At 37.7% G+C, this 20,554-nt stretch overlaps 2 protein-coding genes and 1 long non-coding RNA gene across 4 annotated transcripts; 1 reads left to right on the top strand and 2 right to left on the bottom strand.

The window, feature by feature from the left end:
- Nucleotides 1-3,488: 3,488 nt before the first annotated feature.
- Nucleotides 3,489-10,521, top strand: LOC133994847 (uncharacterized). The gene is made up of 3 exons (XR_009927134.1): nt 3,489-3,524; nt 5,068-5,268; nt 10,386-10,521. It is a non-coding gene; the product is annotated as an uncharacterized LOC133994847 (long non-coding RNA).
- On the bottom strand, nt 7,481-13,961 carry LOC133994844 (kynurenine--oxoglutarate transaminase 1-like). 2 transcript variants are annotated; one of them, XM_062434034.1, is made up of 12 exons: nt 13,529-13,961; nt 12,963-13,110; nt 12,628-12,777; nt 12,235-12,321; nt 11,982-12,107; nt 11,725-11,845; nt 11,552-11,628; nt 10,927-11,016; nt 10,504-10,690; nt 10,012-10,085; nt 9,711-9,797; nt 7,481-9,604 (listed from the first exon to the last, which is right to left on the bottom strand). In XM_062434034.1, the coding sequence occupies exons 1-12, from the start codon at nt 13,579-13,581 to the stop codon at nt 9,545-9,547; spliced, it is 1,260 nt and encodes a 419-aa protein (XP_062290018.1). In that variant the 5' UTR covers nt 13,582-13,961; the 3' UTR covers nt 7,481-9,544. The 2 variants fall into 2 exon arrangements, with proteins under 2 accessions (XP_062290018.1, XP_062290017.1); XM_062434033.1 differs by having other exon boundaries at nt 10,012-10,088; nt 13,529-13,957.
- An 845-nt stretch (nt 13,962-14,806) lies between these two features.
- kyat1 (kynurenine aminotransferase 1) lies at nt 14,807-20,385 on the bottom strand. Its single transcript, XM_062434032.1, has 13 exons — nt 20,201-20,385; nt 20,054-20,112; nt 18,883-19,030; nt 18,566-18,715; nt 17,979-18,065; nt 17,721-17,846; nt 16,884-17,004; nt 16,711-16,787; nt 16,531-16,620; nt 16,116-16,302; nt 15,855-15,931; nt 15,371-15,457; nt 14,807-15,259 (listed from the first exon to the last, which is right to left on the bottom strand). The coding sequence occupies exons 1-13, from the start codon at nt 20,270-20,272 to the stop codon at nt 15,200-15,202; spliced, it is 1,341 nt and encodes a 446-aa protein (XP_062290016.1). The 5' UTR covers nt 20,273-20,385; the 3' UTR covers nt 14,807-15,199.
- Nucleotides 20,386-20,554: the final 169 nt, after the last annotated feature.

The raw sequence follows: 20,554 nt of genomic DNA, 5'->3' as shown, positions 1-20,554 counted from the left end.
ATAGATCAGTGGTCTCCAACCCTGCTCCTGGAGAGCTACTGCCCTGCATGTTTTAGGTATCTCCTCACTCTAACACACCTGATTCTAATAATCAACTCGTTATCAAGTACTTTGACGAGCCTCAGCTGCTTGCTAACGAGGTAGAGTGAGGAGATACCTAAAACATGCAGGGCAGTAGCTCTCCAGGAGCAGGGTTGGAGACCACTGCTATAGATACATCTCTCTCTCTCTCTCTCTCTCTCTCTCTCTCTCTCTCTCTCTCTCTCTCTCTCTCTCTCTCTCTCTCTCTCTCTCTCTCTCTCTCTCTCTCTCTCTCTCTCTCTCTCTCTCTCTCTCTCTCTCTCTCTCTCTCTCTCTCTCTCTACCTACCTAAAATAATTGATTAGTATTAATACCTCTTAAATATTATAAATTATAACTGAAACCTTAATTTCAACCTCTCATTAGTCAATATAAAATAATAAATCCATGAATAAAAGTATAGATTTAAAATGTACTACTGTGACTGTCATTCTCATTTTGCAGAAGGTTTCAAGTGTAGAGAGCGACATACATATAAGCTCCATTCAAACATTAGCATATTTTGTGCAGCTTTCGTTTTTTATGTAGATAGATAGATAGATAGATATAGATAGCTATACTTTATTGATCCCAAGCTGGGAAATTACAGTGTAGCAGCAGCATTACACAGACACATACTGACTATACAGTGACAATAACAACATATAGTATAAGGATATAAAGAATATGAATATAAGAAAAACAAACTATACATACTAAAATAGCACAATATAAAGAATAAACTATACATAATAAAATAGAAAAATAGCAATAGTAAATAGTAAATAAAATAAAATATAATGTACAAAAGTATATACAACAGATTGGCAGTGTTGATTTTAGTGTAAAGTAAATGTGCGTTGTGTGTAGAAAATAAAGTGCGCGGTGACTGTATGTTATCACCAGAGTTTTTTTTAGCTGTTATTATACAGTGTATAGTATACAATAACTGCAACCTTTTCAGTGCCAAGATGACTCTACAGCGCCCCCTAGAACATTAAAAGTTGAAGCCCCGCCTTAATTTTTAAAGTGCATCTTATCATGTCAACAATACATCAAAATATCAATAATGTTAAATTATAGATAGGACCCCAGTACTTTCTGTGTTGTCACAGATGGCCATGTAAAAGGATGGCATTACATAAGTTGAAACTTGATCAACTTGGAAGTTATTTTGCTTCAAAAAGCCACATAAAAATTCAGGAATGTTCTGATACATAACTGAGAAGTGGGAGTTGTAAGAAGTCAGTATTTTTTTGTGTTTTTTTTTTTCATGATCATGATACAACCAAGAGGGCTGTTTTTCTTCTGTATGTTTTAACTGATGATAGTTTATTAATTTGGGATCGATAGCTTGTTTCAGAGTTCATGAAACACCTGTGAGATTAAAATAAGAATGCTGAATGTGAACACAACTCTCCTTCATGGTTTATTGGGCTATGATGAATCATTTAGAGGATTTTCAGGATCAGAGTTTAGTTTTTAGAGTTGCACAGGAAAAATCAGTAATGAGAAATATCATTTTTGAAAAGCATCTTTTTAGTTATCACTTGAACTCTACAAGTTCTTACAATGAACTCAAGTTTTCTAGTGTGTGTAATCATGTCTTCTTACAGATTCCCTGCAAAATACTGTCTTTTAAAAAAAATGTTTAGCCCTCACATAATAATCATATTCAAACTCTCCACAGCATCTCTTCATAATTAGTCTCAGTATAAAATGTATGCACAACAAATTTTCCATGAATACCTAATCAAGGCAAGGCATGGCAAGGAGAAACATAATTTACTATCAGACTATATGATGGTCCAATTCTACACAATAAGGGGGAACATAAGGAGTTATTAATTATTAATTAGTTTTTAATAAATATTGGTCAAACACTCAGCTGCTTTTCCTATGGGATCAAACTAGGGCCATAACGATTGTGTAGGCTACCTGTAGAAATAATTTGTGCGTCTGTAAAAAAGTTTTGTACCTGTAGAAATAATTTGTGCCTGTGCAAGCATTTCTTCGACAGACAATCAAATGTCCTACCTTCCACGTGCGACATTGAAGTTAAAAGACACAACACTGAAGTTACAAGACACAAAACGAAAATCTTTTTGGCCCTGTATTTACGCCCGAGTGAACAACCAATCAGCACCTAGCTTATTGACCTGCTAATCAACCCATGCCACCTACCATCCAATCAAGGCAACGGACTGGTATCATCACACACAAATTATTTCTACAGGTACAAAACTTTTTTTAAAGATGCACACATTATTTCTACAAGTACAAAATCTTTATGGCCCCTAGTTTGATCCCATACTTTTCCATTTTTATATATTCAGGGTCGCAATTAGGAGAAGTCATGAAATCTCAGGCCAAAATAATGTTTTTAACTGCTCTCAAGTGAAAAACAAAGGATCAAATTTGACCCTGAAGAGTATGTGAGCGTTAATTTTTTCCACGTTTTTCGCCAAAACACTCAGTTATAAGCTGACCCCTGATCAGACCTGTCAGCCATGTTGTGTTTGTGACTCCACATCACCTCTTCCTGACAGCCGCAGTGCGCTTTTACGCACGGAGTTTGGTCCTCGGCTCCGGGGCGTGATGTCGATGCGAGCCAGCAGAAGTTGGCTGTCAAAGTTGTGCCAAGTGAAACATTTTTAGCACGGGAAACACCGGAAGCTGTATGAGCAGGCTTTCAATATAAACGCTCTACCATGTATCACACATTAGATCTGATACAATGCTGCGTTCAGGGATATTGTAGTGGAATACTTCTCAACGCACATAAAGCTCAAACCCTCCCCATCTTCAAGTAGACACCTGATTTAAACATATTCATGAATACTTTGTCTCTGATTATTTATTCATCAAAACATATTTTAAAACACCAATAATTTTGAGGATGTGTATTTATTATTACAAGTCTATTTAAATCTATACATTCACATTTGTCATCATTTGTCCACCAATGTTTTGGTTTTATTATTTAATTTTCCTCAACACTTTTTCAATCTTTTCACATTTATTTATTATTTTCAGTGAGTAAAACGTCCACCCTCCACATCTGCTGTAATACTCACATTTTAATATATTTCTACACAGCTTAATACACCCAAAATCTAAATATTAGTTCTGTTGTGTGCTCCTACACATTACTATTATTATTTCCCACTGTATAGGCAATTATCTTTTACTATTTATGTGTTTAGGATATTAGTTTAGACTTGATTCCAGTTTCTTTTGTTAAGGTATTATTTCTCTGTAGCATCCTCTCCATGTGTTGGCTATTGTTCCCAAGCGCAGCCTGTGTTTATTTTGAATGCTGTGACCGGAAAAGCGCCTAGTTAATTCGCTCTGGCTTAACTCTGGTCTCTGTCCCGCAAGGTCCCGCAACCGGCATGAGTTTAGGATCTCTGAGTGGAATAAAGAGGGGGGGAATGAACAACACGCCGCCAGGATTACGGTTGGTGTGTGGACGTCCATTTTATTTCACTTTGTCCAGTTTTGGCTTTTGGGATTTAAGTTTTGATCGGGTTTTTTGCAGTGCAGGGTGTGTGTTGTCATCACTCTTGTTTTAGACTTTTTGGATTTTTCTGATAGTGATTTAGAAAAAAATAAAAAAAATAAATACATAGAAAGCTTTGAATACGTTTTTAAAAAGTCTTAAAATGACCATATAAAATGACCATATATAACTTATTAATCATATGTAAGTCGCCTTTTTTTTATTAAAATAACCAAATTTTACTCAGCTAAGAAGTAGTATGTTTCAAGATATTGCTCTAAATATTCAAGATATTTCTTTAAAAAAAACATGAAGTTCAGCTGAGCTCCCATGGTTCTTTACCTAAGGTGCATTGTATTTTTGTTGCATGTTTGCCATCTCTCTCTCTCTCTGCATTGTGTGTGACAGGAGGTTGTTTTTTTGCTGACATAGTTCTATAGGGATTATAATGCAGGGACCACATGCCCTCCCAGGCCATTGTTGGCCCCTCTGTCTCTGTTGTCCTTTTTCTACTGAGTGAGTCAATTGATGGAGGGATAAAAGGCAAAAAAATATGCATTGACATGGGCTTTCAGGACAGAGAGAGAGAGAGAGGGAGGGAGAGAGGTCAGTGATTTTGTAGCCCTACTGTTGTTGGCCTTTAACTGGTGCCAGCAGCAAACCGGCCATGAGGGCCCAGAGCTGCCCTGGAATTAAAAATCGAGGGAGATCGACAGGCAAACCATGTCTTTAAACTACATCAAAAACTTCTATGAAGGATGCGTAAGTAGATGAGAAAGGCCTTTATTGTTACTTTCATCCAGGCCCACCTCGCTGACACATTTTACCTTTCAAGATTTGACAGTTACAGAGGAGGAGCGTTGAACAATTATCCCTCCCGAGGCTTAAAGTGAAAAGACATTGATCTGTTTTTTCATTCCTAGCTTTTTAATCTATCTCCTTTTACCTCCGTCTTTATGTACCCGAGTGACATATTTGTAAGATAAATGGCTCTCTTCTTTGTGAGAGTGTCATTTAGGCTTTTTTCCTTCGTAAATATGACTCAGTGTTGGTGTAAGATATGGGAAATGTCTCCTCTGAATGGGTTTTATTTTAGCCCTCAGAGCTCAGGGCCTCAGCTGTTGCAGCTGCATTTATCTGGCTGACAAAAGGTGTTTTCTCTTTGTCTCTGACTCTCTCTCTCTCTCTCTGTATGTGTGCGTGTTTGTGTGTGTGTGTTACCTGTGTGTCTATGCACATTAATATGTCGCATTTCTTTGCTTTTTTGTACTCATCATGTGTGTCTGTGTGTGTACATATGAGTGTCTGTGCATGTTTCCATGCACACATTGATGTGCATGTGTGTTGCAATGTTTAATTTTTCACTGTGTGTGTGTGTGTGTGTGTGTGTGTGTGTGTGTGTGTGTGTGTGTGTGTGTGTGTGTGTGTGTGTGTGTGTGTGTGTGTGTGTGTGTGTGTGTGTGTGTGTGTGTGTGTGTGTGTGTGTGTGTGTGTGTGTATTGCAGCTCAGGCCTCCTACGGTGATAGGCCAGTTCCACACCTTGTTCTTCGGCTCGGTGCGGATGTTCTTTCTGGGCGTCCTTGGCTTCGCTGTCTATGGGAATGAGGCCCTGCACTTCAGCTGCGACCCTGATCGCAGAGAGCTCAATCTCTACTGCTACAACCAGTTCAGACCCATAACACCTCAGGAATGACTAAACTAAAAGGTACCACAAATTGACATGGAATCGTAGTCTACTGGTAGACCCATTTCGGTACTCTAATATTACAAAATGTATAGCACTGAGGTAAGCTAAGCTAAACTATGCTAAAACAAGATGAGCTAAACTACCTTCAGTGGTAGTATCAGCAGATATTAGATAATTTCACATAATGTACATCTGTCGCTGCACATATGTCGGCTGATAAGTAGCAAAAGAAACTGTAAGGAAATGACAAAGATATGTTTTAGGTAATTTAAAAAAAATAGTGCCATCACCTAATTTGTCCACGAGAGAGCACTGACAAGTATAAAAGGCCCACAGCGGACCAATATTGGTCACAAATCTTTAAAGAAAAAATGTTTAATGATATTGGTGCTTGTTAAAAATATTGACAGATACATCTTAATTGTTTAAATAGTTAAATTTAGCTTGTACATTCCTTACATATTGTATGAGGCAGCTGGATTTGCGATATCACAACATGAGCTCACGTGAAAATCCATCCTGTCAGGCTTCAAGTTACACAATTATGTCCGAACTAACAGTGGTTCAATCAAATCAGTGTTACGCATGCAGCTGCCCCTCAAGGTAACACAGAGATAAACAGATGGTTAATTCACCTGCCAAGTATTTTTTAGTGCCTGCACCTTTTCAAACAGTTTCCATGGGCGACTTTTTAGATGGTTCTGTGTAACCAACCATCTGGTATGTAAGGTTACAAAAACATTTGCAAAGTCAGAAAACAGAAAACTTTCAAAGGTGGTAATCAGCATGATGTGCTTTCCAAATTAGTAGAAAATCCAATTTAGGAGAGATAAAACATTGTAGCAATCATTAAATTCCACTGGGTTCCTGCCAGCCTCAGTTACAAAAGACCATACAATATTTTATTTCTTCGTTCTTGTTGTCTTCCATTTTATATATCCTGTAATATCTTTCCACAGGCTTTTCTCATTTTCCACCTTGCCTCCTTTCTCCAGGTCTTCTGGGCATTACAACTGGTAACAGTGCTCGTTCACGTTCTTATGCCGCCACTTCAAGCGCATTTTTGGTGGCCTGAACATACATGAAAACTCATGAAATTCTGCACACGTCACAGCTGGTGAAAATGTATTTAATTTACCCAAGCGTGGTAAGGGGGCTCTATAGCGCCCCCACACGTCGGGTCATGTGACCACAAATCCTCTCGGATCGGCTTGAAATTTCTATATGTCACAGCTCTCATCGGATCATGTGGAAATTCATTTTGTGGAATTTTTTTACCAAACAGGAAGTTGACCACGCTGCGTGGCGTGCACCGATTTTCATTTTTCGAACACCGTTTTGAGGACTTTATGATGTTCACAGAATCATGAAACCTGCCACGTAGGTTTAAAATCATGAATTCTTTCATCTGATACCACATTTGCCCAACATTTTGCCCCAACAGCTCAGTAGCGCCCCCTAATGCCTTTTCCCACTTAGTATGTACTGACAAACTCTAAAACTCACCAAATTGGACACACTCGTCAAGACTCACGAATATTATTTTTTGGTATAAGCACAACCTTGTCAGTGCCAAGATGACTCTACAGCGCCCCCTAGAACATTAAAAGTTGAAGCCCCGCCTTCTACATACACGTACATGAGTGAAATTTAGGATTCATATATATCATGACCAGACGCACAAAAAAGCCTCTTGGACCCATACCGTAACTCCAACAGGAGTTGTTGGATCACAGGTGCATTTTTTCCGCCATTATCCCCATTTTCAGGCCTCGTACTTTAAAAAACTCTTCCTACAGTTTTGACTCCAGAGACTTCAGATTCGAACTGTATCATCCTCAGACCTTGATGATGTAAACTTGACAACAGATTTTACCTATGTTATACCAGGTGGGCGTGGCAGTCGTTTGTTTGTATAAACAAACAACTCCTTATAACTCCTCCATACATTGTCGGATGTTTATACATGCAGCGCGTGAAATGTCACACTTGGTGACGCCGTTTCAATTTCAACATCATTGGGGGTGGGTATGACAAGGGGTCTCCATAGCGCCCCCTAACAGCAGGTCATGTGACCACAAACTTTGTCTGATCTTAGTGAAATTTACAGGACTCATAGCACTCATGGGTAAACCCCCAAATTATCTTTTTCAAAATGTTCACTCTAACAGGAAGTGAGTTATTGTGCATTTCCTGCGTCAATTTTCTGTTTTTCCCACATAGTTTAGACGACTTTCCCGTCTTCACAGAATCACCAAATTGCCCACATAGGCTCACACTCAGGAGCACTTTCATTTGAGACCATAATTGCCCCTGGGCGTGGCACAACAGCTCAATAGCGCCCCCTAATGCCTTTATCCATTTTGTACATTTTACCAAACTCCTACACTCACCAAAGTGTACACATACGTCAACAGTCACACAGATTGACTACTGACAAAGTTTGGGATTTTTAAGTGAGAAGATGACTCCACAGCGCCCCCTGGAAGATTTCAAAGTTTAAGCCCCGCCTTCTACATTGACATAGAAAAATGAAATCGACAACGCCTATGTATTATGTCCAGACGCACAAAAAAGCCTCTTGGACCCATATCATAAGTCCAACAGGAAGTCGGCCATCCAGGCAAAAATGCTCAATCTTGATGATTTTTTGGCCCTTCACCCACATTCCTTTGTGCTGAGACGTCACCCAGACTCATTTGTGGTCTTAGTTTGCCATCTAGTGGAGACATTAACCGCATCACACAATGTTCAATTAAAGGCACAGGAGCAAAGACATCTACATGCCAGTTTTGACAGCCCTGCCACTGCCGCACGCACCAACGTGCACGTACGGCGCGCGTTACAGTTGGGGGGAAAACTGGGGGGTGCGAGGGCCCTTCGACACTGCTTGCAGTTTTAATTCACTTTGTGATCCTCCACTTTCTCAAGACGTTTTCTGCTGCGTCCAGTGTGGAGTCCTCCTAGGAGACACAAATCGGGTGAAAGAGTGTATGAATTTGAAGGACTCAATGAAAATACTTTAACAATTAATTACAAATTCAATTTAATATGTTGAATTTTGTTTACCTTGACAAAACAGAATCGGATGTATTTGTCAAAGTCCTTTCTGTGCTCCGGACTGTAGAAAGCCGACACAGGGATTGTTGCCAAACCCTGCAGAGAAAAAAGTAACTAGGATTTTTTGCTACCACCAAAGCTAAAAAACACATGTAGTGTAGCTAAGATAAAAACTAAATTATTGCTCTCCCATCATACTTTTTAATGGTAATGACGTCCCCTAATCTCAATGTCAAGTGGTTTATTCTGGAAATTACTTTAAAAGTAACATCTCACCCAAATTCTGAAACTTTCAGTAGCTACGCTTTTTAACAGCGCCCTCTAGCGGCCTAGTTCTAATGAATGTGACAACCAACCTTGTTCCTCCCTAAACATATATACTGATAATAAGAATTCAAACCAATTTGAGCACACAATGTGTTTTTCATTTTGTATTTATTCTTATCAGTAAATGCTGAGAAATCTATTCCTTTTCCTTTTTTTGTTCTGAAATAAATCACAAATGAGAAACTTATTGACTGTAAATTTAAATGACTAAATGACTAATGTACCAACACAATTTCACAACGTTCACATGGAAAGCAAAAGACTGTAACGTTCACATTCCTTCACAAGACATGAGACAAACGCTGGAAGCTACAAGAAGGATTGTGCTGTCAATACTTCACCAGCCGGCTCGGTGCACAAGTAAATAAAAAGAACATATGTGAATAAACAACTCGGCAACGGTAAACAAACTAACTGAAACTCTTCAGGGGCTTTCAACAGGCTGATTCACAGGATGTGTAAAAAACTTATGAGGCTACAAGAAAGAGAATAGTAGCTATGGTGGATTTACAAAAAGCTTTATTTAACATTTTTCTTTGCTTTTCAGCACAAATATATCTGCTGTTAATGAGAAATAGAATAATAAAACGTTTTATTTACAGTTTTTGCTTAAAATCATTACACAGAAAAATGTACAATTTGTTTTCATAAGTACAGTGTGAGAAAAAATGAAAGTGGAGGCTTAGTCTTGTGCAACTAAAGTACCATAGTGTGTGTGTGTGTGTGTGTGTGTGTGTGTGTGTGTGTGTGTGTGTGTGTGTGTGTGTGTGTGTGTGTGTGTGTATATGTGTGTGTATATGTGTGTGTATATGTGTGTGTATATGTGTGTGTATATGTGTGTGTATATGTGTGTGTATATGTGTGTGTATATGTGTGTGTGTGTGTGTGTGTCACATCGTGGGATATTTCACTTTGTGATCCTCCACTTTCTCAAGACGTTTTCTGCTGCGTCCAGTGTGGAGTCCTCCTAGGAGACACAAATCGGGTGAAAGAGTGTATGAATTTGAAGGACTCAATGAAAATACTTTAACAATTAATTACAAATTCAATTTAATATGTTGAATTTTGTTTACCTTGACAAAACAGAATCGGATGTATTTGTCAAAGTCCTTTCTGTGCTCCGGACTGTAGAAAGCTGACACAGGGATTGTTGCCAAACCCTGCAGAGAAAAAAGTAAAACTAAATAAGACTGAAGCTGAGAAAAATCAAAAACAGGTCATACTAAATACATTACTATATTACTTAATATTTACTTAAATGTAACCCAACAAAACAGACACTGATCCCATCAACTGTGTTTTCTTCCGTCTTCAAAAGACACTATAATACTTATATCATTGCTTTAGATGGAGTCTTTTTTCTTCTTTTTTTACCTTTTCTTTAATTAGCCATTTAACAAATCTGAAGTCGTAGGGTTCATCCTCAGTGCTCTGGTCATTGAAGTCCACTTCTGTCAAAAAGTAAAAGTTAAATTTAGTCATAGAGAAGCTACAAACACTAATAAGCAGAAAGTGTTAAAACTTCAGCTAATGTCTTTGTTCTGACCAGTTGTTTGTGGTGTTAAATGTAATATAACAGGCAGGGAAACAGTAGCATTTACCCCCCTCTAAAACACTGAGATATGATTTCTGAAAACATTTTTTGAAAACATGATGGGTGGGTGGTTTTTTTTCTAGTCTTTGAATAACAGCTGCAAAGAAATTTTTGATGAATCTAATAAAACTCTTATCTGTTATGCCTTTACCAGTAGGGAAATACAGCTCATGATGAAACCAACATTGTGAACATTTACACAAACTTGAAGTACTTCATTTGACACCTGCATGCCAACATAATACCACTGGATCCTTACTAATGACACTCACTGATGGAGGAGACGTCCGCAACCATAAAATAGCCTCCCTCTGGCATGATGGGCTGCAGACCCACACTCTCAAGACACGAGGCCAGCTTCTTCCTCTTGTGGTGCAGCATTGCAGGCAGCTGCTGGAAGTAGCTCTCTGGACTCCCAAACAGTTCATACTCTCTCTCAAACCCACGAGCGACTGCCTCCTGATGAGGACGGGTGGATGAAAAGATCAAAGGGAGATACAGAGGACATCCAAAGATGTAGATGAAGCAGAAGATATGATAATCATGATATAGATATTGTAAGTAAATTTGATTCATTCTATTGACTTCATGAAAACATCAAAAGGCAGAAAGATAAATTTGATGTCAAGATTCAAGACTTAGGGTGTGAGCAACTACAACGATACCCTAAGATGTTCAAGCAGTTATGTTTGTACCTGAGCAGCAGTGGCACAATCAAAAACAGAGCTCTGATGCACGGCTTTCAGGAGTTTGATGATATCTCCAGAGCTAATGGCCCAGCCAACCTGGAAGAAGAATATACATCATTACAGACTATCTCAATGGTTGATCTCTCCTTGCATTGGTTCCTCCTTATCTGTGTACATACATGTGTACAAACCAAAATCAACACAGCCTGTGCTCTCACGATATTCTACAGATGTTGGTGACTCAAGTTACAACAGAGCTACGCAAGAAATGAAATGGTCAGAGCTGGTTGGAGAATTTAAGTCAATTTTAAAGGCTCAAGAAAATAGGTTAGTGTGATTACTCTTCCATTTTACAATTTGTACCAAAAAATGTGCCTGTTTAAGCATCTTAACTGGTCCATAATCTTGTATTTCATATTAACTGGATATTGTGTTCGCTGTTTTTTAGTGTGTAACAGTTGTATTTGTCTGTTTATGTTGTTTGTATTTATTGTTGTAAAAAAAAGTTAATGCTGCTTTATTGGCCAGGCACCTCTTGAAAACTATATTTTAATCTCAATGAGACGTTTTACCTGGTTATGTAAATAATAAGGTCATGTGAATAATGTGAATCAGAACATCTGGGCTTTACCTTCCAGCCAGTAGCACTAAAAGTCTTTCCAGCGCTGCCGATAGTGATGGTTCGTTCCCACATGCCGGGCAGGCTGGCTGCCAATAACACAAACACAACAAATTATATATTTATAATTATATTCTTATGACTTTGTGACCATCTTGCTGAACCCTGTCTGTTCAGTATCTCACCTATCTTTACATGCTTGGCTCCGTCGTACGTCAGCCACTCGTACACCTCATCACTGATGCACAACAAGTCATGTTTGATACACATATCTGCAATCATCTGGAGCTCTTCAGTCTTGTAAACCTGTAACAGACATCAATGTGTGATGTGTATTTATATGTGATGACACATTATATTCGGGGACAGCAGCTTCATGTGCACAGAAATCTACTAATACAACAATATCTACTCTTAGCAGGCTGAAGTCAATGGTCCTTACCTTGCCTAACGGGTTGTTGGGAGTGTTCATAACGATGACTTTTGTGCGTGGAGTGAATTTACTGGCCAACTCCTCGGCAGAAAGAACCCAGTCTCTGCTAAATGGGACGGTGTTGCCCTCAGCTCTCTGTCAGTGAAGAGAAAGGTTGGAGGATAGATTTATGCCCACATAAACAGTGAAACGGTTACTTTTTTATAAGATGCTCTATGACTCTTTCATAAAATACATTTTAAATAAAGCATGAACTACTTACTGGCCTTAGAGGTACATATACTGCTGTTCCTCCAGCCATCTTCACCATCGGCTGGTAGCAGTCGAAGAACGGCTCGATAATTATGACCTGAAAGAAGAAAAAAAATGTTTTCTTTATGTTTTAACTTTTACTTTGACAGGTTTGTGGTACCATTTGGGTAAATTTTGTCATGTAGTAAACTTTGGAAATAATTTGGTTATCTAAATCTAATGAAAACATTTCTCTTACCCATTTGGAATTTGAAGAGTAAACCAAATCTTACATATACATTTTAATTTCTTCTGCCATTACATATGATGGTTCAACTATTTTCTAATATTGAGTATACACCACACACATATTGATTCAAACTGTTAATGAATAAATGAACATGACTTGACTTGATTTTCTTACCTCATCACCTTCACCAACCAGTGCTTGAAATGCACAGAACAGAGCCTGATAAGCTCCGACTGTGACCAGGACGTCTTCAAGAGGATCAATCTCATGTCCCACAACACTACCAAAGAATTTAGCCAGACTTTTAACAAGAGGGAGATGGCCCTGAGGAAAGAAATGACACAAACACATTAGATGTCTGTCGGTAACATTTACATTACATTGAAAAAATGGTCCCACCAGAAAAATGATAGAAACCATACTTTAAATACGGGTTAACTGCAGGATATAAGAAGCATATTTCATTTTATCCAATCACATTCACCAAAACACAATACATTTCCACTTACAAAAGGGCGTGTATACTGGTGCATTGAAGGTCCTCCACTCACAGCTTCACAAAAAGCCTCCTGGATAAATTTAGGAGGGGAGAAGTCAGGAAATCCCTGTCCGAGGTTCACTGCTTTATAGTCTGCTGCCAGCTGTGTGAATTCAACCCTGTTGATACAAAACAGCTGGTTAAACACTGCAATGCTGTTTGATTAGAAGTATAAGCTAGTCAGTTAAATATTAAGTTAAATACACTTCATTACTTTCTACTGCTCTTTATTTTCTAATTGTTGCAGCTCTATAGTTATAATTGTTGGGTTTTCTACTGATCTTAACTGAGGAACATGATCTATCAGTGTCCACCTTCCTGACAGACTAAACTCAGGGTAATAAAACCTCACTTGTTTCAACAGACACCTAAAATGCTGTTCTTAGACCTGTTGATCCCTTTTGAATGGTTTAAAAACACTTAATAGTTCATATTAACTATAGGGAGTCTTTATTAACAGGCTGATAGAAATGGCAACAGTCACATGTATCCTATAAACTCAGGTGTCAAAAGTCCACCTGTGCCATTATCACTTACCAAATGTTTTTATCCACGCCGTCTGTCCTGAGTGTGCGAAGCTGTCGTGACATGATTAACTGAAATGACGGACCACTTTTTTTTTACCAGCAGCAAATACTTGAGGCTCCAAATGTGGTTTCCTTCCTTTTATCTCAGAGGTGACACAGTAACCAGGCTGCCTCCACTCCTCCTTCTCCCTACCTTTAAACCTTTTTTTGACCTTTGTATGGGACCCCATAAAAATGGCTAAATGAATGAAATGTAGAGTCCTGAGATCCTCAAACTATCAGGAAGAATAGATAATAACACAGGAAAAATGAATAAATAATACATTTAAAAGTATTTGCTCATTAGCAGTGTTTACAGCCTTCTTATTTAATGCATGAAATCATAGTTTTGCTCATATTCTTCATGGAAAACCGAAAATAGTTTTCCTTCTGCGTATATATCCTCAAATATGGTTGTTTTTATTTCTACGTCCTGCATAACACCATAAAAAACACTTTCACTAAAATGCTGACAACACTATTAAATAATATGAGGAAAATTACAATTAAAAAACACTTTTACAAGCACTTTCCTGGCCCTGCTAGTCAGAATAACACAATAGAAACATTTTATTATGATTAACACTCAGTTAAGGTTGCTGAAATCATAATTTTAAATCTCAAATATACTATTCATGGAAGCAAGACTCCTTCTTGACTGTACACTATAAAATTTGGCAAGTAAATTGAACCCTAAAGAGTTGTTGAAACTGATTACACTGAACAATTTAAGTGGCCATTTTGTAAGTTAAAGAAACATTCCTGATTGTTGTTTTTACCCAGTATTTCATTTTCATAGTACAGTCCTAAAGAAAGACAAGTATAGCTAACTTTTTATTACCTATTACTAATGTGATATGTAATTTCTCGGTAAGGCAATGTTTGCTTAACTTTTTTAAGTTCAATAAAACTGTACAAATTTCCCTACACTCAATATGTTTTGCTTAATTCAACTCAAGATTTCATGTTAAAGAATGTATTTGTTTTAAAACTGATTACAAAGATCAATTTCAGTAGCTTTAACTTAGAAATACAAACATATATTTTGACTAAATACTAAAAACAAGTTAACACAGACAATTTAAATACAAGTTGCTGTCAAGTTGTTATGAAATGCACTTTTTTTTTTAAAGAAAATTGTGGCTTTGAGGGCAAAGTTGAACACTTTTTATATGGACAGTCAAGTACTGTGATGTACACATTGCTTGAAGAGGCCTTTATAACAGAGAACACTAAAGAATAGAACATGTTGATCAAATAAAAGATTTATTAAACCGCTTTCCTAGTTTGATTCAGGACGGATATACTCTGCAGTTAAAATGTGACATGCTGCAGAAGTACATGATTTAAGTTACAAAGAATCATCCTTTAGAAATCCTGTGTCATACTTATAATATTGAAAAACACTTTATTCACAGCTTGTGGTTTAAAATCATTGCACAGAAACATTTATGAGGATTTTTTTTCAACATCTGAGTGTTTTCATACGTTTAAAGACAAAGTGAAAGTGGACGTTTTGTTTGTGTGCCTTACAGTATAACCCACTGAGGGGACACGCACTTAAAAACTGAGTATGGCTCAATTTAACTGAGGAGGCCGGTTGACATGTAGATGGACGTTGTGAGTCACGTCTCTGGCCGTTTTATTGCCCATGACTCCACTTTCTCAAAATGTCCTCTGCTGCATTCAGGGTGGAGTCCTCCTTTAGGGGCACAGATAGTGAGTTTGAGTGAGAGGGGTAGACAAAGAGCAACAGAGCAAGACGGGAGAAGGTTCGGATCAAAGTCTGTTGAATTAATTAGGTTGAATTTACCTTAACAAAGCAGAATCGGATGTATTTGTCAAACTCTTTGCTGTGCTCTGGACTGTAGAACGCAGAAACAGGGATTGTTGCTAAACCCTGCAGAAAATAAAAAAGCCAAATTATGTAGAAAAACTCATAAAAAATGAGAAACACTAGAATGAATTGTTACACAAAAACACTAATCTAAACTAGAGCTGCAACGATAAGTCGATTTATTGATCATTTTGAGAAGAAATATCCAAATTCTCTGAATCCAGCTTCTTAAATGTGACTATTTACTGGTTTCTTTAGTCCTCTATGACAGTAAACACAATTTTCTGGCACATTAAAGACCAGATCGATTAATCAAGAAAATAAACAACAAATTAATTGATAATGAAAACAACTGTAATGTTGCAGCCCAATTCAAAACACACTACAATACGTGTGTTGGTGCATTAGAAAGAAAACATATAAATTCCAATAAAGGTTTTATTAAATCTTAACTATTTACCTTCTCTTTAATGAGCCATTTGACAAATCTGAAGTCATAGGCTTCATCTTTCGTGCTCGGGTCGTTTAAGTCCACCTCTGTAGGAAAATAAAGCTCAGGTTAGGAAGCACAAGTTAAAAAAAACATAAAAAGTCTAAAGGGTTGGTTTTTAAAAAATATTAATTTAGTAATTAATTACAAAGAAGACCATAGAGAAGTGAAGTTTTTAGCTGATGTGATAAAATCCCCCAAAAATTCAACTGACACTTGACTGATACTCACTGAGAGAGGAGACGTCCGTGACCATAAAATAGCCTCCCTCTGGCATGATGGGCTGCAGACCCACGCTCTCAAGACACGAGGCCAGCTTCTTCCTCTTGTTGAGCAGCAGCGCAGGCAGCTGCTTGAAGTAGCTCTCTGGACTACCAAACATCTCGTACTCTCTCTCAAACCCACGAGCGACTGCCTCCTGATGACGACAGGGACGGAGAAAAAAAAAAGGATATTAAAGAGTTTCAAAGGTGTAAGTGAAGAAGAAAAGACAATTGTTATAAACAGTAGTGTGTGTAGATTTGATGAAGTCTAAACATTTGTTGCCTATTCCCAGATATAAAATCACTTAAATTAAACAGTCGATCTCATCTTTACTCTTCTGATTATTCTTCTGATTAACCTCTTAAATCCTAATCCTGTTTACCTGAGCAGCTGTTGCACAGTGGTAAACAGTGTTCTGATGGATGGTTTTCAAGTGTTTGATGATATGCCCGGAGCTAATAGCCCAGCCAACCTGGAAAGACAGCACAGGTCAGACTTTTTACCTGGTTAAGTAAATAATAAGAACATGTGAATAATGTGAATCAGAACATCTGGGCTTTACCTTCCAGCCAGTAGCACTAAAAGTCTTTCCACCGCTGCCGATAGTGATGGTTCGTTCCCACATGCCGGGCAGGCTGGCTGTCAATAACACAAACACAACAAATATTATATTAATAATTATATTCTTATGACTTTGTGACCATCTTGCTGAACCCTGTCTGTTCAGTATCTCACCTATCTTTACATGCTTGGCTCCGTCATACGTCAGCCACTCGTACACCTCATCACTGATGCACAGCACGTCATGTTTGATACACATATCTGCAATCATCTGGAGCTCTTCAGTCTTGTAAACCTGTAACAGACATCAAAAAGTGTTTCTATCCATATATTAAGATAAAAAACAAAATTACTAGTAAGTGAATGAAACAAAGGCAGAGTGCATCAATTGTTGGCTTTAAAGGGGACACATCATGCATATTCCCAGGTCTATATTTATATTCCAGGGCTCTACTGGAATATCTTTGCAGTTAAGCAAACTCCCTTTTTATATTTTACAGGCACTTTATGCAATCATTCCGTTCAGCCTCTGTCTGAAAGAGGCTGTTTGAACTCCTGTCTCTTTAAAGATCCCTCCTGATAAACCTTCTCTCTTCTGATTGGTTAGCCTCACATGTTTCTGGAGGCTATGTAAGCAAACAGTAGTAGTAATAGGAGTAGTAGTAGTATTTCTGCTCAAAATGGAAACTTCTTGTACATATTCGAGTCTGAATTCAATCCAAAATATGAGAGTGGCTATCCACAGAAGGGCATTTATGAGTGGGTGCAAACAATTTGATGTCATCATGAGGCAGAAATAGAGGTAACATTGCAAACGAAAGGCAGGCTGAAGCTCTGGCTTTTGACTTACGACGAGTATTTTCACATATGTTCACCTAAAGTTTTGAACCTTTGACCATGTTGAACAAAGACATCCGACATTATAACAGTATAAAAATAACAGAATACATCACAAAAAGCATGACATGTCCGCTAAAATAAAGAATATCACCACACTTCTAAACACTTTACCTTGCCTAACGGGTTGTTGGGAGTGTTAATAACAATGGCTTTTGTGCGTGGAGTGAATTTACTGCCCAACTCCTCGGCAGAAAGAACCCAGTCTCCACTTGACAGGACGGCTTTGCCATCAGCTCTCTGTCAGTGAAGAGAAAAGAAAGGTTGGAGGATAGATTTATGCCCAAATAAACAGTGAAAATGTTACTTTTTTATAAGATGCTCTATGACTCTTTCATAAAATACATTTTAAATAAAGCATGAACTACTTACTGGCCTTAGAGGTACATATACTGCTGTTCCTCCAGCCATCTTCACCATCGGCTGGTAGCAGTCGAAGAACGGCTCAACAATTATGACCTGAAAGGGAAAAAAAGGTTTATCATTTAGGTCTTAGCTTTAACTTTGGTATGTTATTGGTACCATTTGGGTAAATTCTGTCACAGATTTGAATTTCTTCTGCTATTACACATGATGGTTAAATTATGAACTTTCTAATATTGAGTATAAATCACACACATTTGTTTAAAACTGTTTGAGTAAATTAAACTGACTTGGGTTGATTTTCGTACTTCATCACCTTCACTCATCAACTCTAGTTTTCTTCTTTTTTACAGTACGTTGCACTTTTACACACATTACCAGGATGAGGTTAAAAAAGTAACTTGAATTTAGGATGACCGGTCTGTAGCTACTGTAGCTTAAGGCATGAGTAAACAATAGTTAACGACACACACACACACACAGTATTCAAACGTATGTACATTTTGATGTGTTTGCTCTTTTTCCTGCTTTTTATGTTTTCCTAAGTTTTGTAACACTGTCAAACATTTTGACTTGGCTTGGCCCGATTTTCTTACTTCATCACCTTCACCAATCAGTGCCTGAAATGCACAGAACAGAGCCTGATAAGCTCCGACCGTGACAAGGATGTCTTCAAAAGGATCGATCTCATGTCCCACGACCCTGCTGAAGAATTTAGCCAGATTTTTAACAAGAGGGGGATGGCCCTGAGGAAAGAAATGACACAAACACATTAGATGTGTGTATATGCTTCTACTGCATCGATTTATTTCATTAAATCCTGCTGAGAAATAGAAATGGACCACAGGATGAGGGACATTCCCAGTTATTTCTCACATTCCCAGAATGACAAAACTGTTCAAAGTCCACTTACAAAGGCGCGTGTATACTGGTGCATTGAAGGTCCTCCACTCACAGCTTCACAAAAAGCCTCCTGGATAAATTTAGGAGGGGAGAAGTCAGGAAATCCCTGTCCGAGGTTCACTACTTTATAGTCTGCTGCCAGCTGTGTGAATTCAACCCTGTTGATACAAAACAGCTGGTTAAACACTGCAATGCTGTTTGATTAGAAGTATAAGTCCTTAGTTTTTTATGTTTTAGTTCAGCTTTTGCCACTCGACAAGCCCTTATAGGTTTTATTGATTCTTCCTTTGTCAGTTATTCTTTTCCTTATCTAAAATATGGTGCATGTATTTTTGTTGTTGTTGTATTGTGTATATATTCTTTTATGTGCAAATAAATTATTATTGAGTTTAATATTCCATGTCTAATGAGCCAACTGTGCGCCTAATGCCATTTAGTCAATCAATAAAATACAATAATGCTTCAGAATAGATTATTTCTATATTGTAGTTTTGAATGCAGAAGTTTTAAGACTGTTAATGATAGTTAATTAAATCAAATACCATAATACATAAATGATTAGTAAATAATACTTACACTGGAGCAGATTCTTCTTCTCAGATAAAGCTGGATTTTTGCAATTTAAATAATATATATGTGAATAAGTACGACATCTAATGCTTCAGAATCTATTTCCACCCATAAAATTGTTTTATTGATGTGTAAAAAGCATCAACTTTAAGCAATGTCAGAGTTTTTTTTAGGATTAAAAATAATTTTCTTCTGTAATTTGGTTGAAAGTTAAAAAACGGGAAATGATACCAGTTTAGGGAATATCACATGTTACAATAATGGATTACATGATAAAATCTTATTTTTTTTAAATGTTTTTTTCTGTATTTAATCTTGAAGTGGCGGTATTGATGCTGCATTGGAGTATAAATGTGTTATATTGGCTCATATTAAAACTACTTTAAAAGGACTTGATCCCTCCCAGGATGTGCACCACCTTATATTTCCACCAATCAGCTGGTTAAATTGAGTTGATAGACGGCTGTGAACAGGACCACGGTTGGGTTTAAACTCTGCCAATCTGACATTCAGTATATCTGTATATATTACAGGTGTTGACAGTGCTCGTCTGGAAGATCAGCTTCTTATTTAATGAGTGGCTCAAAATAAAACATTATATAATCACTCACCAAACATTTTTATCCACTCCTTCCGTCCTGCTTGCATGAAGTGCTCTGGACATGATTATCTGCAAATAAAAGCACATTTAAAAGCTCCCTGCATGTATGTGTCGTGGTTTTATTATCAGTGTGTCACTTCAGTACAGCTGCACTCACCTTGTGATTGTTTCTAATTGCAGTCTGATGAATTACAGTCCAATTAGCAGTAATGATCCTGAGTATTCCCATCAATGGACGCTCATCGCCTCAGTGAAGGGGCTTATCCCAAAACGGTGCGCTCAAAAGACGTTTCTAAATGTTGTTGTCTGTCCTGTCTGCAGCTCCTGAGGTGTTTGGACAACTTCAACTCTCCTGGTGTTTATATTTGCACTTCCTGAATGGGCGGAGCAAGACATTAAAATGAGAAAACAGCGACACTGTCGGATAAATCCCTCAAAGGAGACGCATAGTAATATCAGTTTGGGAGGACGTATTGAGACTCTTTACTTCAGTAAAAGTACCAATTCAGCA

This window comes from Scomber scombrus, chromosome 15 (genome assembly GCF_963691925.1).
Source record: "Scomber scombrus chromosome 15, fScoSco1.1, whole genome shotgun sequence".
NCBI lineage: Eukaryota > Metazoa > Chordata > Actinopteri > Scombriformes > Scombridae > Scomber > Scomber scombrus.
This window is presented reverse-complemented; position numbering and strand designations above follow the sequence as displayed.